This window comes from Macadamia integrifolia, unplaced genomic scaffold (assembly GCF_013358625.1).
Source record: "Macadamia integrifolia cultivar HAES 741 unplaced genomic scaffold, SCU_Mint_v3 scaffold149, whole genome shotgun sequence".
In the NCBI taxonomy this organism is placed as follows: Eukaryota; Viridiplantae; Streptophyta; class Magnoliopsida; order Proteales; family Proteaceae; genus Macadamia; species Macadamia integrifolia.
The window spans coordinates 522,882-543,531 of record NW_024868226.1 but is presented as its reverse complement, the minus strand read 5'-3'; the positions used below and the strand labels follow the sequence as shown (position 1 = coordinate 543,531).

Below are 20,650 nucleotides of genomic sequence, written 5' to 3'. Positions count from 1 at the left end.
TTGAGAGCCTGAGGGCTGTGTGATTCTTCTTCCTCTCCCCCCCTTTTCTTTATGCTATCTCTTGTGAATCTGATCAATGAGCTATTGTTAAGGGTTGTTTAGAAGGCACGATAGGATTACTTAATCCTCTTTTTGAAGCTGTTCAAATCACCCAGTTGCTATACCTGTAGAAATCTTCAGATTCTCTCTCCTAGGTGGAAAATCAAGAAGGTAAATATCTCATCAACCGTCCATTAAAAGTCTCAAATTTTTATGTTTTTGTACCCTCCCTAGTGCCCACCTACGCCCAAGAGTGCAGCTCAATTGGAGTCCTACAGACCTGGTCGCACCTCTCTCTCTCTCTCCAGCTCTATAGCAGGTCTTTCTCTCTCCTATCGGGTTGGGTTTTGGGCTGGTTTTACTCCTATATTGGTATTGTATCCTTGGGGGTTTATTTGAGGGTCTTATTTTTTTGTTTTGGGGGCTATAAACTGTGGGGTTTCGTTTGTTGTAATCTTCTCCTACATTAAGCATGTTTCACTTACGATTGAATTTCCATACACAGTCTTCTTGTCTTGGATGCATGACTCAAGTCATAGTTCAGATTGAAAGAACCTGGTTTATAAAAGAAATTCTTTGTCTGATTCAAAGAATGTGACAATGTAGTCATTTCTGTCTTTAGGTATTTCAACGAATTCTTAAAGCATATGCTACAAAGCTTTATGGGCGGTTACCCAAAGGTGGGACAGGGATTGTTGCAGCTGCCACTGGCACAGATGGACAGATCAAGGTAGCCACAAGTAGATATTGTATGCATAGATGTGAATGTTTTTTTTTCCCATCAGTTCACTGAATATAGCTAGCAGACATCTGACAGGGACGAGAGGATGATCTGCTACATTGTGAACACAGCAGAATATTGCCATAAAACGGTCAGTTGTTTTATTGACTTCATTCATGTGTTGGAGGAAATTGGATAATGCTTTCCTTATACTTCAGGACTTAATATTTTGATTATTTCATGAACACTTCTTGACAATTACATCGGGTTGGTTATTGCTATGTAGTTTGGTGAATTGGTCAATAGGTGATTATTTACTTGGTTTTCAGGTAAAATTGGGAAAGAACTAGCTATGAACTGTAAAAGACTTGAAAGAAATAGTTAGATCTCATAGTTCGTGGAAACATTTTTATTTTCATTATTTGTCTGATGAATTTTCCATTTTCAAGTCAGATCGCCCGGGGGGGGGGGGGGGGGGAAGAAAAGGTTATGGCTGTGAAGGTGTGCAATGTTCCTTATAAGTTCATTACTAGATTTGATTTGAGCACACACACACACACATCGCTGGGGGAGAAGCATCATTGATGATTCTTCTTTATGCTTTTTCATTCATGGCTAAGTTGGGTGGAGAGTCTGGAGACTAGGGTTTAAATGGTATGGCCTGACGTTTGTTGGTTGCAGATTTTGGAGAGAGAGGCTATACAAATTACAAAGCCTACAGGGATAGACTGTACAAGTTACATTGGTTGGACCTCATATTAATATTTGATATGACAGAGAAGTGGTTATAAATTGAAGTCCAAAAAACTCACCCTTTCTTTAGCTTTAGCTGCTACCCCTCTCATTTCTTTGCAGCTACATACTCCAATCTACTGTGCCTGAAAGAAGGACCACAGCATCTTCCTCTTAAGTAAAATCTGTTACTTCGGCTCCATCGCATATCAACTAAAGAAGGAGTCAACCTGACAATCAGGACACCCAAGTCTCTTCAATCAAAAACAGCCCACATTTCAAACATGAAAGGGAGTCGCACCAGAAAGTGGGAAAGGGATTCAGCCACCCCCAAACAATAACACAATCATTTCTTGTTTTATCCTTCGTTGTCTTGTTTGTATTGTTCACTTGGGATCTGATCCACAAGGTATATTCCATATGAGTGATTCTGGACTCAATGTGCCAAGTGAAGATATGATTTGTTTAAAAAATATAAAAATATAAAAGATTGTGAGAGGTTGAGGGAAAAAAATTTAAATCAATGAGAAGTGAAACCACGTTCAATCTTTTGATGCAAAGATATGAACCCAAAGAATAGACCATATGTAATAGAATTAATAAACCAAAAGAAAAGGGCATGGATAATGAGTTCAGTGGGCATGTGTTTCCAATTTGGAAGAATGGCTTTTTTGTTAACCCCAAGAGGGTAGCCAAGTTGGCAAGGGATCTTCGCCTCAGGAACCGTATGGTTCTGTGTTCGACTCCTTTCATTTCCTTGGGGCCACTCACACAGGGGTGTTTAGTCCTCTTCACTGCTTTCAATGAAAGTTGAATAATTCTCATTCAACCCTGGTATCCATATGGTTGTGGGGTCAGTATAAGCCCGTGGGACTAGTTAGGCCAAAGGCCTGGAAACCCATTGTTAGCCCCATAAAAAAAAAAAAAAAGAAAGAAAATTTGTCTCTTTTGCAGTTACATCCATAGTTCTCACGGTGTCAAATCGATCCAAGGCGGTGGAGGGGTGGCTAATTGATTTGGCGATGAATCGCTCATTTTGGCGTTGCCATGGTTGTCAAATCGCCCATGTCATTTTTTATTTTTTCTATTTTTTAAATTATTTAGTATGCTACTTTTTTATTTTCCCTATTTTTTAAAGTTATTTAGCACACTACAAGCCTAGAATATATACCCTATAACACATAAAACAAACATTAAGTAACATCAAATCATAAAAAAATCAACATAGCCATATCATGTCATAAAAAATCAGCATAAATTATTGACTAATACAGTTATACATCAAGTCATCACTCATCAAGTCATAAAAAATCAATATGTACATCACACAAAAGTAAAAAGTAAAAGGCTAACCTGTGACTGAAGCTTGAAAGCAATAATTGGAAGTGAGTGAGCAACCTGAACAAAGTAAAAGGTATATATGTCAATATATATATATATATATATATATGAATTAGAGATATATATTTGGAAACCTAAGAATAGATCAAATGATGAGATAAGTGGATAATCTGTTAAGCCATTAATGACTTACTGAAGCAATGAAGCTTGATAGCAAATGAACTCAACAAAAAATAAAAAAAGAAAACTTAACTAATCATCCAAGTTCAAAGTTCAAGTTAGTTTAAACAATACATAAAATCCAAACACTCAAACAGTCAAACACAAATAACTTAATCATCATAATCATCCAACAAATCAACATATGGCAGATTCCTTTGTTATTCACTAGAAGCATTTGCATTTTCACCAAAGTTATCTATGACATGCAAGTCATCATTCACATCATCCTCTTCTTCCAAATCTTCTTCCCCATCTGATTCTGATGACTCCCCAACAGCCCTCGCTCTACCATGGCGTGTGTAGCATATATTTCCTTTAGAGGTTGATGATGGAGCTCTCCTGTGTCGATTGGGCCCCTCCATTGTTGCCCCCATTGTTCTACCAGCAACGTCCCATGTGAGATCAGCATCAGGATGGACTACATATCCACTTGCTCATCAATTATCCATTCACTACTCCAATCCAGTTCGTCAAGCACAAGTGGATCATAATTTCTGTTATTGAGACGCCTTTGTTGAAACCTTTCTTCTAGGCGGCAATTGTATTGAACATAGACTAGATCATTCAAACGTTGATGCTCCAGCCTATTCCTCTTCTTGGTATGAATCTGAATTCATAAACAATAGAGAACAACAAACAAAGTTATTGTTCCAAAAATAAAAAGTCTAAAATATGAAATAGATGTAATACCCAGCTACTTACAAAGCCCTAGAATACGTCTTGCAACCTTTGAAAGCTCAAAAGTATGACTCCATATGAACCCCACCAAGTAACTATAAAAAATAAATGTAGATAAAAATAGCTAGATTAATATTTAATATATCACACAAACAGACAAACAAAACAACTGAACAATGTACTTACTAGGACTCATGGTTGCCCGTGATCTAATCGCCATATCCGAGGCAAAACCACCTCGAGAATATCTATACAAAGTGGCTTGAGTATTTATCTTGTTTTGTAAAGCTGGTTCATGTATCATTCTTTCAATGACTTCATTTAATGCAAGTTGTAGAGAAGATATAATTTGGTAGCCACCATCATCACCTTCCTTATAAGAAATTTTTTTTCCAGGATTAAGAAATAGTGTTGCTCCATACAAAGGACGCCCCATCTGAATCTCCCAACGCCTGTTAACAATATCTAACACTTTCTTGTATTGCCTTTCTCTATCCCCAAAATTTTCTTTTATTTGCTTTTTTGCCTCATCCATGGCAAATTGAACCTCAGGCATAGAAGGCTTATCATCACCTTCCACAATCCTCAAGACAGTAAGAAGTGGCTTTGAAGCTCCAAGACAATTTTCCACACCATTCCAAAATGCTACAGCAAACACCGTCTCAACCACTTTCTTCCCAGCTTCGGTCTTTGCCAAATTAGAACTAGTCCATTTTTCAGAAATAAACAAATGTCTTAAGTCATCTTTATGTTTTAACAAGCTTTGAAGTGTCAGAAATGCAGTTGCAAATCTAGTAGTTGCTGTTCTCATAAGATCCCTCCCATTTGTTCTTGCCCTCATTGCATCAAGAATGCGTGTGTGCCTGTAGATGAAGTTGGTTACTTTTTTTGTCTTACTTATCACATTCCTATTAGATTTCAAGAATCCTATTTCCTCCAACATCAGGTCAATGCAATGCGCTGCCCAAGGAGTCCAATATAGCTTTGTCCTCTTCTGCATCAGCATTGTATCGGCTAATTTATAAGCCGATGCATTATCTGACACAACTTGCACAACACAGTCCTCTCCATTTTCTTGAACTTTGTTGTCAATCAATTCAAACAACTTCTCTGCAGTTTGAGATAACTAGATGCATCAATAGATTTCATAAAGTAAGTCCCATCTGGACAGTTAACGAGGAAATTGATTAAATGCCTTCCTCTTTTATCCGTCCACCAATCAGTCATTAGAGTGCACCCATACTGCTTCCAATACTCTTCATATTTATTTTTCATCTTTGCAGTTCTATCATTTGTTGCCTTTAACAATGACACTCTCACTTCATGATGACTTGGGGATTTATATCCTGACCCGTACAGCCGTACTGTGCAATAGATTCCACCATCACCTCCAACCTCCTTGACTTAAGAGCATTGAATTGAATACCACACTGATAAACCCAGTCAACAATGTGATTATCAACTCTCTTTTTTTCTTCCATTGATCTAAACCGGTTCTCTATAGTAGTCTGAGTACTACCTTTAAAATGCCTCTCAGCAACCACTTGCTCAGGAGTCCGTCTAATATAAGCATCCATGGGGCCCCTTACTTGTGGCTGAATGACTACTTTCTTTTTCTTAGCAGCTGTCCCAGAGCTAGGAATAAGTCTAGAGGTTGTAGAAGGAGTCTTACTAGACTGTCTTTGACCTTCAACTTCTATATCAACATCCACATCAGCACCAGTACCAACATCAACATCAATATCATCATCATCCAAAATGTCTTGCATCCTTTTCTTCTTATTGCGCATAAGAGCTGCATTCATCTCTGTAGCAATCGCTACAGTTTTCTTGGTACACTTAGTAACATCTCCATATCCACCCACCAAATGTTGCTTTAACCTTTTAATTCCACACTTGAGGTTTTTTCCACAAAGAGTGCATTTAACAAGGTTTTTGTCTTAAAGGTCAGGCCAATACCCATACTTCCACCCAGGGTCATTTGATTTGGCCTTCCTGGTTGGGTCTTTGGATGGATCATATGCAACCGTGCTTATATTATCACCCCCACTACTACCACCAACAGTACCATCCATTATGAACTCCTATAGTCCTATAGTCCTATTATCCTACAAGTTACAAAACAGAGTAACAAAGTTATATTAAGTGTTAACCAATAACATTAACATGATAACATCAAAAAGAAAACAATCAAACACTTACAAATCCAACTTAATCATTTCACTTAACACAACCAAGACCATTGTCAAGTTCTTATTTTTTTTTTTCCCAGCAATCTAAAATATATGATTTCCCACCTTCAGATTAAGCTCTAGATAGTAGATAACTAGATATACAACTAAAGAGGAAAACGTATTATAAACATCCAAAAGGCTAAAACAACAAAGAACAGAAAAAGGACTTGAATCCATCTAAAGTTCTAAACCCATATAATAATTCCTGCATTGCTTTCAACCCACCAAAAAACAAATAATAAAAGGTACTGAAATTGAAAAAATCAAAGAGAAACTCAATCACCAAGAAAGTATGGCTCTGCTAACGTCGCATCAAAAGAAAAAGAAAAATTAAGAGATGGGTTTCATTGATTACTATGTTCTGCAAGCAGAACCATACCTGAGGTCCTAATCCTTGTCAATCCTCTCAGACTCCATTAGATTTATCTTCTATCTCTTTAGCTTAGTCTGCCTATGCTGTTCACAGAGAGAGAGAGAGAGAGAGAGAGAGAGAGGGCTACATGTCACACCCCGTTCACACAGAACCGGACCGGTGACCAAGTTAACTTCGGTTAACCCAAACCTGCCAGGATCATCTGATACAGTACCCCCCCCACAGCATACCCACATCTAAGATAAGTGTTCAAAGGTTCAACGGAAGACTTAAATTACCTGTAAATATCCCCAGTATACTTGATACCCAAATTGTAGTATATAACTAAGTACATGTGGGCCCGCAGGCATGATATTTACACAAAAAGAATAATAATTTACGTATCAAATATACAAAAGGGGAGGTCATCAAAAAGCGAAATCCTGTACGGTGTCATTTACTGCGGTCCCGCAGCACAACCCTCACACATGCAATCAGCATCGTACTCATACTCCTCAGGGACCACCAATCCTCAACAAGAAACTCGACTGTGGGGCCTGACTCTTGATCTTCAGGCGGGTGACCTCAAAATCATCTAAAAGAGGTGTGCATGTGGGATGAACTAACTAACTCAGTAAGTGGAAAGAAAGACCACACAAACATTCACATCCATATGCGCTATATGCAATGCAATCATTTTAATCTTATCCACCTACACAACATTACTAAGTCTTAGGTTATATGCTACTCACAATCACAGTGCGCGTATGCCCCGGGTACGAGTTACGAACTCCATCCCGCAATACGCCCATAGGGTTGTCAGAGAAGGCCCACCATGAGTACTCAGAAAAGTAAAGCATGCCGACTACCGGCTCTCAACATAAAAGTAAATGACAGAAATGTAAAGGTGCCAACCTCGGCAATTTAAAAGCAGTACGATTGGCCCTCTTGAATATACCACTGAGGTTGCCGATTGTCCTAATGACCAGCCGGGCGTATAACTTCCACAGTGACTCGACAACCGCGACCACTGCTTCCCCCCAAGTGATAACCCAATACTTCAACCCCTTAGGAAGGGTCGTAGCACAAGGAATGATAATCCTAAACTATATGCTCCTATATGACAAAGTACGATTGTATAGTGCCACCGCGTCCCATACCATGGGCCACCAATGCACTCGTTTTCAAATCGACTACAGCGTCTAGTCTAATAATGCATCATGCACAGTAATCCAACCATTCATCACATAAGCACATCAATCATTTAGCATTGAGAATGTAAAGCACAACACACATATCATAAATCATTTGTTTAGAATGCACAAGTAATGCGTGCGAATGGCACACGAGGATGACTAATCTACACATAATTTGCATGATGACATGGCTAGTCTAGATACAATGTAATGGTGCAAAAACAAGCTTTAATATAAAGTCAAATATCCTCTCCCCACTTGTCGGGTACAAAAGCTCACGTTCGGTACGGGTGAGATCCGGCGTGAAATGTAAATTCTAGTGGAACCTATGATAAGCGAATGAGATTAGCATTCCATTACCTTGGGGTCAAAACTAACGAGGTTTGATATTTAAATCATGTTTAAAATCATAAAAGAAGGTTGCCCGCCCGTTTTGGGCCCATTTGGGCTCAAAAATCCGACTGGTGGGCCAACTAGTGGGCCAGACAGCCCACCTGTCTTTGCCTGCCGGTCCAACATGTAGGCCAGATAGCCCGTCGGTTCAATTGGCGTGGCCCACAGGCGGGCGGGTTCGCTTGCCGGTCTTCGCCTAACCGGCGGGCCCCCACAGGCGGGCGGGTTCGCTTGCCGGTCTTTGCCCACCTGTTGGAATTAAGGTTATGCCTCAACAGGCGGGCGCCAGTCTTCGCCCACCTGTGGGGGCGAAAATTGGTTTTCTCCTTTGAAACGCTCCTCAACCTTGGGAAAACCAAATGGGACTGTTTCAATCACATTTTCCACACATCTAAGGTCTTATAAGATGATTCTAACCTAGATCTAAGTTAGATTTAAGGATTGAAAAGCAATCTTACCTTCTTTGCTCAAGAACTCTTCCAAAACCCCAAAATCACCTCTTAACTCAAGAAATCACCAATGCTTCTCAAATCTTGTAAACACTTCTTTAAACCTTCAAAATCAACACATAGACCATCTATTAAACCTTAGATTCATTATCTTAAGTGGGATTAACAAGATCTCAAGGAACTCTACCCAAATCAAGGGTGTCACTTGAGGTGTTGGGAAAGTTTAAGAAGTATAGCCTTCGCTCACCTCAAATCGTTGGTCTCGTGTTGGGGATCACTTTTTCGGTGCCGAAATGAGAAGATCAAACATCGGCGTCGCTTAAAATCATTTCTTCCTCTTTTTCTTTCCTTTCTTCTTCTTCGTTCTCTTTTTCTTCCTTTCTTCTCTCTTCTTTACTTTTCTCACCCATTCTTTAATGCATTAAATGAGAAAAGGAAAAACATAAGTACTATTTATACTAGAGAATATCTAGTAACCACATGGGTGGGTCACACTGGTGGGCGGGTTCGCCTGCCTGTGACCGCCCACTTGTTGGTCAAAACTTAACAAAACAATTGAGATTTCGATGGAATTCGACTCTCAGCATGTATCTCACTCTCGGCACAAGATATATAATACGTATACACTTTAGGATACGGCTACATACCAGCATTATCCGTACATGGCCTTATAATACGTGCATGTACACGGCTTGGGTACCCCTGTCTCCTTTGGCATTGACTCGGACTTGTCTGGCCAACCTGTGTTCAAAGTCACCCTTACCATCATGGTCCATAGGGAACCCGCCTTAACCCTCTCTGGTTCGGGTCCTGCATGGTTAAACCGGGTCAACCGTGTATGTAAACCAGGTTTTAAAAGTAAGGTATCACACTACAGGGAGATCTTACCACTCTCTGTATTTTGTAGCCCACTGGACTGAAGTAAGACAATCGTCAAAGACGAAGCATCGGCGATATTTTGACTACTCAGCAAAAGAATCTTCGATTTAATTGGTTTTTGGCTCGGCGACTTTAATTTTATATTTTTCAAAGTTTGACTATCAACGATTCAACGCAGAAGAGAAGAGAACCAGAGGGCAGAGGTTGCAAAGAATAACCAACTGGAGCAGAGAATAGAAGGAGGAGAGCTGCATAAAAAAAAAGAACTGGAAAAGAGAAAAAGATCAGGAGGAGAAAGATCGAAGTTGCAGACTCGCAGGTGGGGCCCTTACCTGGTTGTCGCTCTTGCTACCGGAGGAGAAGACGTCGTAGGCGGTGGCTGCTGGCTGTTGTCTCTCTTGCTGCCGGAGGAGAAGACGTCGTAGGCGATGGCTTCTGGTTGCTGGTTGTAGTCACTCTTGTTGTCGGAGAAGGAGAAGACGTCGCAGGCTGTTGTCGCTCTTGCTGCCAGAGAAGGAGAAGATGTCGCAGGCTATTGTCACTCTTGCTGCCGGAGGAGAAGATGTCGTAGGCAATGTGGTTGTTGTCGCTCTTGTTGCCGGAGAAATAAAAGAAGAAGTTGCAGGCGGTGGCTGCTGGTTCGAGGGTTTGGGTCTCTTAGAGAGTTCGAGCTCGAGGGTTTTTTGGTTCTTTTGGTAATTTGGATTTGAGAAATGTCGGGCCTCCAGTGTTTTAATTTTATGCTGCCAATAAAAATATAATAAACAAAATATTGGTAGTTTAAAAAAAAAAAACTAATACAGAAAGTCGACCGCCTAGTGAATAAGTCGTGGTCTGGCATCCATGGCGGCGCCATGTCGACGCCTAGCATCCAATGGCGACCGCCAATTGTGAGACACGCAAATCATAGGACTGCCATGACCTCTTTTTTCCGCCGAGACGCCAAATCACCACCTAGGCGACGCCATGACAACTATGGTTACATCCCACTAGGTGCTCTGTTAAGGAGTCAAATCCAAGGGGAGTTTCCTGGTGGTTTGACATGGGCCATAGGTTAACCTATCATGGTTCAGTTTTTTATGTGGACATCTACAAAGATAGCATTCACACAATCAATCATTGATCTCCAAAGGCCATGCGTTGCCAAATGTGTGTGTTTTTTTTATGGAAAACCAGAACTGTTCCCCATGTTCTCTATTGCTACCTTTTTGCTAATCAGGATTTGGAAGGATATAATCACTTTGAGAGGTGTGGGCTAGTAGTCCTCAACTGTTTTTTTCTTTCTTATTTCGTAGTTTGACCAATAAGCATTTTCAGGGAAAAGGGTAAGGTTGTGGCTTGTTATTTGGGAGCTGTTATTTGGCATATTTGATGCACCAGAAATAAAACTCTCAATAAACATGCTGATCCAGTCTGTGTGGTGGTATTGATGGGCATCTCTATGGAATAGTTATTTTGTTTAGGGAGGGAATATGTTTTTCCATTCTGTCGCCTTGTGTTGGGGAGGGGGGGGGGTCTGTCCTTGTCTACAATTTGTCGCTGGTTTGTGTACCTCTGCTTATTTTGCATCTGTCGACATGTGAATAAAAATTTCCTTGACCTCAGAATAATAATAAAATAATAGAGTGAAATACTAAATGATGAATTCAAACATGAGTGACACTTCCATTTGGACCAAACTCTTATCAAATTAATAGATGAAGGTGCACCTTAACACGTAAATAAATTTTTTTTCTTGACTTGTCAAAGGAAAACTAAAAAGAGAGCGAAATACTAAATGTTGAATTTAAACATGAGTGACACTCCCCCTCGGGCCAAAGTCTGTATCAAGGTGCATTATATTGTATAAAAAAAGAAAGTAGAAATTCTGTAAATTCGAGAAGAATAGAAAAATGAGTTGAATTCATGTTTAAGGACTTAGAAGCACGGTTTTAAGTTTCGGTTGAAACAACTCGATTTTGACACTAACCGAAATGAAACCAAGGGTCAAAACTGGTTTCGACATTGCTCCTTGGGATTTAAATCACTTGATTTCTTCCCTTTTTTTTGCATTCTTCTATTCATTCAACAGCTTGGATTTGCATGATTGGAGGTTAAAGGTAATGGTTTTCCCCCAAATAGGGCTAATGTACAGTAGTAGCATTCGGCATACACTAGCAAACTTAGGTCCTCCCCCCCTCCCTTTTTTTTTTTTGTGAAACTAATTGAATAGGTGTAAAATGGTAAAAATAGCAAGGGTTAAGATCTTGATCTCGCCCCTAGTCTCGCTAAACCAAAAAAGCGTGATCTTATATTTTTTTCCCTGTTGACTCGGTGATTGGTCTCCGTGGCCATATGGTCTTTGTAGCCCCTGAAACTTTCCATTTACCCTATTTTAGGCCTTCTCAACACAGTGGAAACATTAATTTTTTTTAAATAAAACCCAAAAATGGTACTTTGACTTTGTACCCTATGTAAGTAGTCTTCGGACCCTTCACCATAAGCTATTCCACAATTAAAACAAACAACTATTGACCATGTTTCTATAAAAAAAAAAAATGGTTTTGAGAAGTTTTTACCTAAAACTTTTCGTAAGAAGAAAATGATCTCCAAAGGTTAATGATGAAGTGATAATCTCGGATCTCCAAGTGTTAAAGTTGTTAATTTACGCTGTAGATGAGAAATTTGGCAAGAAAAACCACCAAAAGCTCACTTTTTCTTCACAGCAGGGTGAATTGAGGGTCGAAATTATGTTTATACCCAATGTGATTTGGTCTTGAGTCGAATCAAGACCGAGAGATTCACCGAGATCTCAACCGAGATATTGTACATTTTATATATTGCTTCTTATCTTGTCTTGCCATTTTCAAATACCAAGATAATAGTGAGATCTTGCCGCTCAGTTCTTAAACCGTGAAAAATAGGCAGCACCCAAAAAAAAATATTTAGGGCCTTGAAACTTGGGTTTTGATTGGCCTAAAAAAATCCCAGTTTTCGGTCAGAACCTGGAAAGTTTTAGCTTCGGCCAGGGTCGAAACCCAAAACCTGGAACCTTGATTGGAAGAGAGAAGACCTTGAGACTTTAGAGAGGTGAATAGAGGAATTTGGCAAAGATCATGGTGTTTACAGTAGTTTTTCTTCCCTACTAACCTATATACATAAATTTTCAATTACCACCCTGCACAGCTCAGTGAATTTTTAGTCACTTGTCCATTTTGGCAGTATCTGCAGGATGTTTATTCATGAATCGGTTTCACTGAAGGTCTTCTGATTTGAAATTGGTCTACTACTGTTGTTTTATATTGACTAACTAGGTCTTTGTTCCACAGTCTGGTGAGCTAGCAGAAAATGTATCAAAAATCATTGATTCTCAATATGCTGACAAGGTGGATATGTCTGAAGTGCAGGTAATTTAATCATTTCAGAACTGGATTACATTTAAACCATTCCAAGCACCATAATGATATCTGTGCAACTATGCAGGATGAATTCTCTGCCGTAATTACAAAAGCGTTAATGACATTAGTGCATGGTTTAGAAACCAAATTTGATGCTGAAATGGCTGCAATGACACGTGTTCTTTGGGGCACACTGGAAAGCGTTGGTGACCAATCAGAGTATGAGTTGGAATTTTGAACTTGTTATACCAAAAGAATGATGTCTTCAAAAATATGCTGGTGCTTGTAAAATAACTACTTCTATTTCCATGTAGGTATGTAAATGGCATAAATTCAATCCTCACAAGCAGTATTCCTGTGCTCGGCAGCCTATTGTCTCCTTTATACTTCCAATTTTTCCTTGACAAGGTGGTTATATGCACTTAAGGAGTTCAATCTTGAGTGGTATTTTCTTTTCATTTCTAATGGAATTTATACTTGACTGGACAAAACCTATTCCAACTGTTTGGGGTTTTTTTTTTTTTTTGTGGGGGGGTGGTTTGAATAGTAAATGCATTAAAAGAAGGAGGGAAAATACAGCCCCCAAAGGGGGAAATTACAAACCCAATAAGGGTAACAAAAGCTCATAAAGAGAAACATCCAAGGCCCACATGGCCTAAAAAACTCCCACAACCCGGCCCAGAAGCCCAAATAGAATAGAAGGGAAAACCAGTCAAACCGGGAAGAGAACCATAAACCCTAACTATCTAATCTCAACACTACAGTTCTTTGCCACCAACACGAAGGAGCACCGCCTGTAAAGAGGCAGCCACGGCGGAGGAGCGCTGGCCTTGCGGAGGGCGGCGGTCAAGTGGGCAGCTGGCTACATGGATCATGCCTTCAACTCGTACTGTATCACTACTCAATAGCGCCGTTCTGAGTCACACTTTTCGTGGGACCATTTTATTGACCTTAGTCTGGGATTTGTTTGGGTCTTTGCGTAACCGTTTAAAATCAGGATCTTTGTTTAGATTGCCCTGTGACTACTTGATGATTACCAGCTCTGGTATTGTAAGGTACATAATTCATGGATTTATCATTCTTTCCCTCTGGTCAAGAATCCATTTCTCTGATGCAATGTACTAGAACACTTTGACTGTGAAACCTTATCCATTTTATACAAATTAATGTTTTTTCTTACTTTTTTTAGCCCACATTAATAAGATTTGGTTAATTCCGTGCCAAAGCATTGAATTTTGAAAATGTTTGAAGTTAATTTATGAAGTTCATTAGCTTTAGTTGTTCATTTTTTAATTTTATGTTACAGCTGGCTGCATCTCTTGGTCCTCGCTTCTACCTGAACATTTACAAATGCAAGCACATATCTGAAACTGGAGCTCAACAGGTAGAAACCCGTTTCCATTGTGCTCACAGGCAGAAACTTGAAGATTTATCGTACAAAATTGAAATTTTGGTGCAAAATCTTATGAACTGTAACCAGTGGCAGAGCCATACTTGTTATACTAGTGTAGGGTATAGGGTCTATCCAGTCTAGAAATGATCAGACTTGAGCAAATTTGTCTCATGTTTTTTGAATGATCAATAGTGAAAGGCAGAAGGTGCAGGACATAATAAAATCTACAGGTTGGATCTCACGAGTAAGGTGATACTGTAGGTGCACCCGACTCACCCGCCCCTATTGAAGTATGGTTCGTAAGACCTTGTCTATTGAAATGCTTCTTGTGGGCATATGCCCATTATTGAAGTATGGTTCGTAAGACCCTGTCTATTGATCATCCCAAAGAGAATCAAACTCAAACCTAGAAGTGGCTCTGTGGATACGATTCTATTCTAGGTTCTGGTCCAGACAGTTATCAAGGTGAGAAGGCGACCAAAATGATGGAGGATGGTAAAAAATCAAGGCGATACCAACAAGCTGACGCCTTGATGCCTAGCGACCAAGGCGCCAGTCCAGGCTGAACCGCCTTATTGCCTAGGCTACGCCATGTTTACCATGGGTCCAGAATGACAAATTGGTGCTTGGTAGGCATGTTTGGCTGAAATCTGGTGGGTCAATTCCCGAATAACCCCCAAAATTCTCAGAATTTAGAATTCAGCTGAAGGCCAATTCCAGATTTCGGGGAAATCTTAATGGGCAGTTCTTGAATCTGAGGTCCAATTTTTTTATTTTAGAATTCAGACCAAAAGTGCAATTTTGGAATTGGTAGAATCATAAAATTCCAAAATTAGATTTGGTCCTTTTGTTCTTATTCTTTTTCTCAATGAATTTGCAGATGCTTTTGGATACGCAGGCTGTAAAGACAATCCTCCTTGATATTCCTGCTCTTGGAAAACAGGTACACTCTAGCCAATATAAGTATGAATAAACTCTTAACCATTTTGAAATGCATGTTTCTTATTGGCGGCCCAACAGTCGTAGATGTAGGGTAAATTTCTTTTTGCATGAATACATACTGAATTTTAGATGCAGTGCTGCACAATTTGGAAAATGGCAATATGTATGTCAGTCTGGACTATCAAATTTAGCCACCATCCTTTTATGCAAACTTAGCACCTGCATTAGTTGGTTGATCCTGAGTCCTTCAATGATTGTCAAAGTATATTTAGGATATTATTTGAAATTGGTTGAGGAAATATGTTAAGCTATCTGGGTGTTCAAATTACAGCTGGTAGAGTAGATTTCATTCATCAAGGATGAGATTTGGCAACGTTTATGCTATGATGGGTGGATGTTGAAGTGAATGGATAGGACCCTTTATGCTGAAGGACAAATGGATGAGGGAAAACAACGAAACCAAATTATGATCTAGCAGTATATGATATTGGTCCTGTATCCCTGTGGGAGAAAGGTAATGAAAAGGGGTAAAGGCATGGAATGAAAGCTTAGGTTTTATGAATTTTTTTGGAACTAAATGATCTAGATCATCAAGGCCTGGCTTCAGGATGATGGTATCTGACTCATCAGTAAGCTGGCTATTGGGGACTATTAGAATATCTAATAATCCTATTAACATAATTATTGTATCAACAACATTAATTGCCAAAAGATGAGCTATGGAAACAATGTTGTCTCTCATAGAAAAAGAGCCAAAACAGTAGAGAAATGATCCGAATGAAGAGAAAGGGAAACTTTTTTTTTGGGTAGAACAAGAGCTAGGGAAACGATGCCTCTCTAAGAAGAAGACTGTGGACCTTCTCTTGTTGATGCAGGGAAATATCATAGGCTAATTGGGAAGCTTATCTATTTGTCTTTGACTCGTCCAAACATTACCTACACAGTAGGGGTGGTAAGTCAGTTTATGCATGCCCCCAAGAGCGGGCACTTAGATGCCATCTACCGCATTCTCAAGTACTTAAAGTCCTCCCCAGGGAAAGAATTACTCTATGCTGGGCATAACCACTTGAAGATAGAGGCATACACTGATGCTGACTGGGTTGGTTCAATGTCTAATAGGAGATCTACGTCAGGTTACTGTACATTTATAGGCGGTAACCTAGTCTCATGGAGGAGCAAAAAACAACCTGTGGTGGCTCGATCTTGTGCAGAGGCAGCGTTTAGAGCTATGGCTCATGGAGTGTGTGAACTCCTCTGGCTGAAAAGGCTGGTCCAAGAGTTGGAGTTTGATATTGAGGCACCCATGAGACCTTATTGTGACAACAAGGTTGCCATAAGTATAACTCCCAACCCTGTGTAACATGACAGAACAAAGCACATAGAGGTGGATAGGCACTTCATCGGAGAGAAGATTGACACTGGCTACATATGCACACCTTTCGTGAGGACTAGTGAATTGGCTGATGTCTTCACAAAGGGGCTCATTCACCATTAGTTTAGTACTCTGTTATCCAAGCTGGGAATGTGTGACATTTATTGTTCGGCTTGAGGGGAGTGTTAGAGTTGGGTGCTAAGGGTAGTTTGTGAACTAGTTCTTTTACTTGTTACTTTATATTATAATTCTTATTTTTCCCTTTTACCTCCCTAGGGAGGTGCATACAATTCCTCACAATATATTAGTGAAGCAAAATATGTGTGAGAGAAATAATTCTCTCACACACACGATTCTTCTTCTTCTTCTTCCTCGCTTACAACCTTTAGATTCCAACTGCCTCTTCTATAAAGTTTAATACACCTAGATGTGCCCTTTAGGCCAGTTCCCTTTTTTTTCATGGTACCTCAATGAATGTCCTTTATGGTGTTACCTTAGAGAATACAACTTGATTGAAATTAGTATTTAGTGTTCGATCTGCCACTGGTCTTTGTTGCTGGTGTATGAGCCATGCAGTGATTGATCTATCATTGTCCATGCAATTTGATCATGTGATTTTGTAATTTATATTTTTTTGCTTGTATGCCATACAACTTGCAAATTTCGGATAAGTTGCATTTAACACCTTCTTGTAGTACTTGAAGTTCATATCTTAGATTGACTCCCCCCTGCCCAAACAGACATCAGGTGCTGCCGGCTACTCAAAATTTGTCAGCCGTGAAATGAGCAAAGCTGAGGCACTTTTGAAGGTAAGTTATTGAATCAAGATTGTGTTCATTTTTCGGAAAATTCTTCTCTTGGCTAATTTGCAATATTTTTGGTCAGGTTATATTATCTCCAATTGATTCTGTTGCTGATACATATCGAGCTCTTCTTCCTGAGGGAACACCTTTGGAGTTTCAGCGGATTCTTGAGCTTAAGGTTCTGATCCTTCAATTCACAACTTTCTTTTATCATATTTGGTTTATTTTGATCTCAAAAGCTGTTAGTCCCTTTATTTACCTCTAGCAAGGAGGTTAGGACTCTTTAAGTGATTCTTTGCAAGGACTAAGGATAAATACAAAACGAGAGGAAAATGTTACCTCAGACCTTTGTTTTTGTAGCTCTTCTAACTATATTTCATTATAGCGTTCTTTGTCCTACTCTCTAGCATTCTACCCTGGGGGTTCTAGTTGCTATAAATTGTGGAATATCTTGGGGGTGAGGCTTTTGTCGGAAGGGTAGTGCATATTTTCTTTGGAACCATTTGTTTTTCTTTGAGCAACCTGGTGTTTAAGATTGCTGGATTGCATTTGTACTTATTAGGGAAAATCTAATTGTAACTGAACCTTGGTTATGTTATACTCTCTTTTTTGCCTTGTATTATGCATTTGATTACTCCAATCTGGAGGGAAAATGCATACTCTTTCTCTCTCCCCCACCCTTCCTGAGCCCCAGCCTTCAGCTCTGGCGATTTTTCCCTCCACATTTTCTGATGGCTTCCCTCAGTTTTTCCTTACTGAGCCCACCCCTGTTGCTCTAGCAATTCTTCCCCTACATTTCCTGATGGCCTCCACCTGTTTTACCTTCCTGAGCTGAAGTTGGAAGCTCTGGCGATTTTCCCTCTATGTTTGCGGATGGCCGCTTTTTTCCTTCCTGAACCTTTGCAGTTCTGTGTGTGTGTTTGTGGTTTAATGGGGTTTCAGGTTTCACAGTTTCGCATGGTTGAAGGTGTCGTGTATTTCCCTCGTTATCTCTGTTTTCTGGCCCATCGTCGTGGTTCACGGTTTACAGTTTCATAGAGTCTCTCTCACTTTTCTGCCAAAGAAAGCAAAACTAAAGAATGTTCCCTCGGCTTTGGGGAATGGTTTGTGCACACAACAGGGGGAAAAAGGGAAATGTAAGAAGCTACTTGTAATAGTATCCGTTGGATGCAATTCTGCACCAGTCAAATCTAGCTGAGTCTTAGTGTAATTTTTGGAGTTCACTTAAGCTGAAGCTGGATAAATGGATATTTTGAGTGAGTACTCTCCATACACCTGTTACTTTTTAGGGGGGGTGGGGGAGTTTAACTTGTATTTCTTAAAGTGTGCAGAACTCTTGTTGCGGCAACTTTGCCCAGTTGCCCCCCAAAACTGTAAGATACTAGAGGGTAGAAGTCTGCATAATCTTCTATGGTCTTACTACCTATGAATGGAAATTTCATGCTTGTACACCTTGATAATCTAGGCCTTCACCAGAAACACTTCGATATTTTGCTTGGAATGTGATCACTCAGGGTGTTCTACTTGCATGGTTTGAAAAAAAAAAATAAAATGTTTTGGACAAGTTGGAACTTGGATCCTAGAGCAGTAGGCCATAGAATCTTAATAGGGTTAATTTTGGTGAATTTGCTAGAACCAACCACCTTTTAAGTTTGGAAATTTTTAACCCACTTCCTTGTGTTTTCTCTATTAGCTGACCTCCCAAGAGAATGAATTTGCAGGGTGTGAAGAAAGCAGACCAACAGAGTATACTGGATGATTTCAACAAGCATGGTTCTGGAATCACACAACCTTCCGTGGCTCAGTCAATTGTGCCAGCTGTCCCACCTGCCCCTGCTGCTCCTGTTGTGGCCAATCCTGCTTCAGTTGGAGCAATAGTCGTGTCCCGAGAAGATGTGCTCACCCGAGCAGCTGCACTAGGACGGGGTGCTGCCACAACTGGTTTCAGAAGGTTCCTTGCTCTTACAGAGGCAGCAAAAGATAGGAAGGATGGACCTTTCCGGAAGCTCTTCAACCCATAATGTGTTTATGACATCGATTTCGAGGGGTGTTACTGCGGCCTCCAAAGAACAATCAAATGAACATACTTGTGTTTCTCGGAGTAGATATTGTTGTAGAGGTAAGTTTAATTTTTTTTTTCCCATTTCAACAAGTATAGTCAATCAATCCTACCATTGGATGTGTAATCAATCAATATCCAATTGAAAAGAAATCAAAGAAACATGTTTGTGTTACGCACAGAAGATATTGTAATCAAGTCCAATTTTGAATGCTTCACCATTCTTTAACATGTTTGTGTTACGCATAGAAGATATTTTAATCAAGGTAATCCAATTTTGAATGCTTCACCATTCTTATATCCCTTGACAACCCCCACCCCCCTCCCCCCTACACCAAAAAAAAAAAAACTAGTGAGTGTATTATAATATTGCCTAGTTTTGGATTGATGGACCACCTCATCATGGGGTGTTTCTTAGGTTTGTAGTGATGATGACGAAGATCCTAACAAGTGAATCAGTAGCCTATTCTGGATGGCTGCCAACACCTTAAAATGTTTGAGAATGCAATTTATTTCATGGTTCAATTATTTTTACAGCTTGGATGTTTCCTTTTTCTTTTACCAAGTATAGTGTTACAAATGGTAGACAATGGAATGAGAATGCAGTGGTTCATCAAATCTCAGTAGCTTTGGATCTGTCAACTAGTTGTTTGATCAGAGCCTGAGTGTCAATATTTTGATAGCTGAAGAATATCAATATACTGGACACTTGGTAAATGTTATGGCACTGGGACCCAGTTTCTATCACCCATGGTGAGGAAATTTCTTAATCCACGGTTTCTGGTGGTTTGATGGGATCAACGAAATAGTGCCAAGGGCATTTGGGTCTTCTTACAGTATGGGGGTGGGCAGAGGAAAGATCAACACCTCAATGGATATATTTTCTTCACCAATAGTGAAGATAAACTTAATCCTTCTGATTGGATGACAATGGGTTATTTATCTGGTAAAACCCATACTATGAAATATGGATTAATCATAAGAAACTATGGTTTTGAACATGTCTAACCTTAAACCTCGCAAAGACTAGTAACATGGAGCAATCAGTCTGCCTCGCTGCACCGGTGTGGTGAGGATCTGGACAGCTGGGAGCATCCGGGCACACTTGCCGATGTGCTCAGTCCTTTAGAGCCTCACCGCACCAGTGTGGGGGAGGCAGAGGATTTTTTTTTCAGTGACATGAGACTGTCCTTTGGCTCATAGGACTTGACACGATTAGAATTCTAGGAACTCTAGAGTCGTATCTTATTGATGCCTTGACCTTCCCTTGGAATAAGGCCTTCTTAACCCTCCATCTAAGCTGTGGAGAAAAAGCCAATTCCAATTGGAAAATGTAGAGAACTTCACCCCTTTTTTGTCTAGGGCGGGGTGGGTTGTGAAGGGATGTAAGAATGGTGAAGAGAAGCCCAATTTGAATATTTGAATTGAGAAGCCCTCCTCCATATGCAGTCTTAAACGCATAAACGAC

The 20,650-nt window shown here is 39.9% G+C and overlaps 1 protein-coding gene across 2 annotated transcripts in view; it reads left to right on the top strand.

Annotated features, from left to right (window-relative positions):
• LOC122063897 (vacuolar protein sorting-associated protein 53 A) overlaps positions 1–19,411 on the top strand; it is a 32,406-nt gene extending 12,995 nt beyond the window's left edge. For both annotated transcript variants that reach the window (XM_042627583.1, XM_042627582.1), the window contains 10 exons: positions 662–769; positions 846–911; positions 12,545–12,622; positions 12,699–12,832; positions 12,928–13,021; positions 13,920–13,997; positions 14,887–14,949; positions 17,061–17,129; positions 17,206–17,301; positions 18,845–19,411. In XM_042627583.1, coding sequence (XP_042483517.1) covers positions 662–769; positions 846–911; positions 12,545–12,622; positions 12,699–12,832; positions 12,928–13,021; positions 13,920–13,997; positions 14,887–14,949; positions 17,061–17,129; positions 17,206–17,301; positions 18,845–19,144 — 1,086 coding nt within the window. In that variant the 3' untranslated portion in view covers positions 19,145–19,411. The remainder of the gene's footprint in view (positions 1–661; positions 770–845; positions 912–12,544; positions 12,623–12,698; positions 12,833–12,927; positions 13,022–13,919; positions 13,998–14,886; positions 14,950–17,060; positions 17,130–17,205; positions 17,302–18,844) is intronic.
• Positions 19,412–20,650: the final 1,239 nt, after the last annotated feature.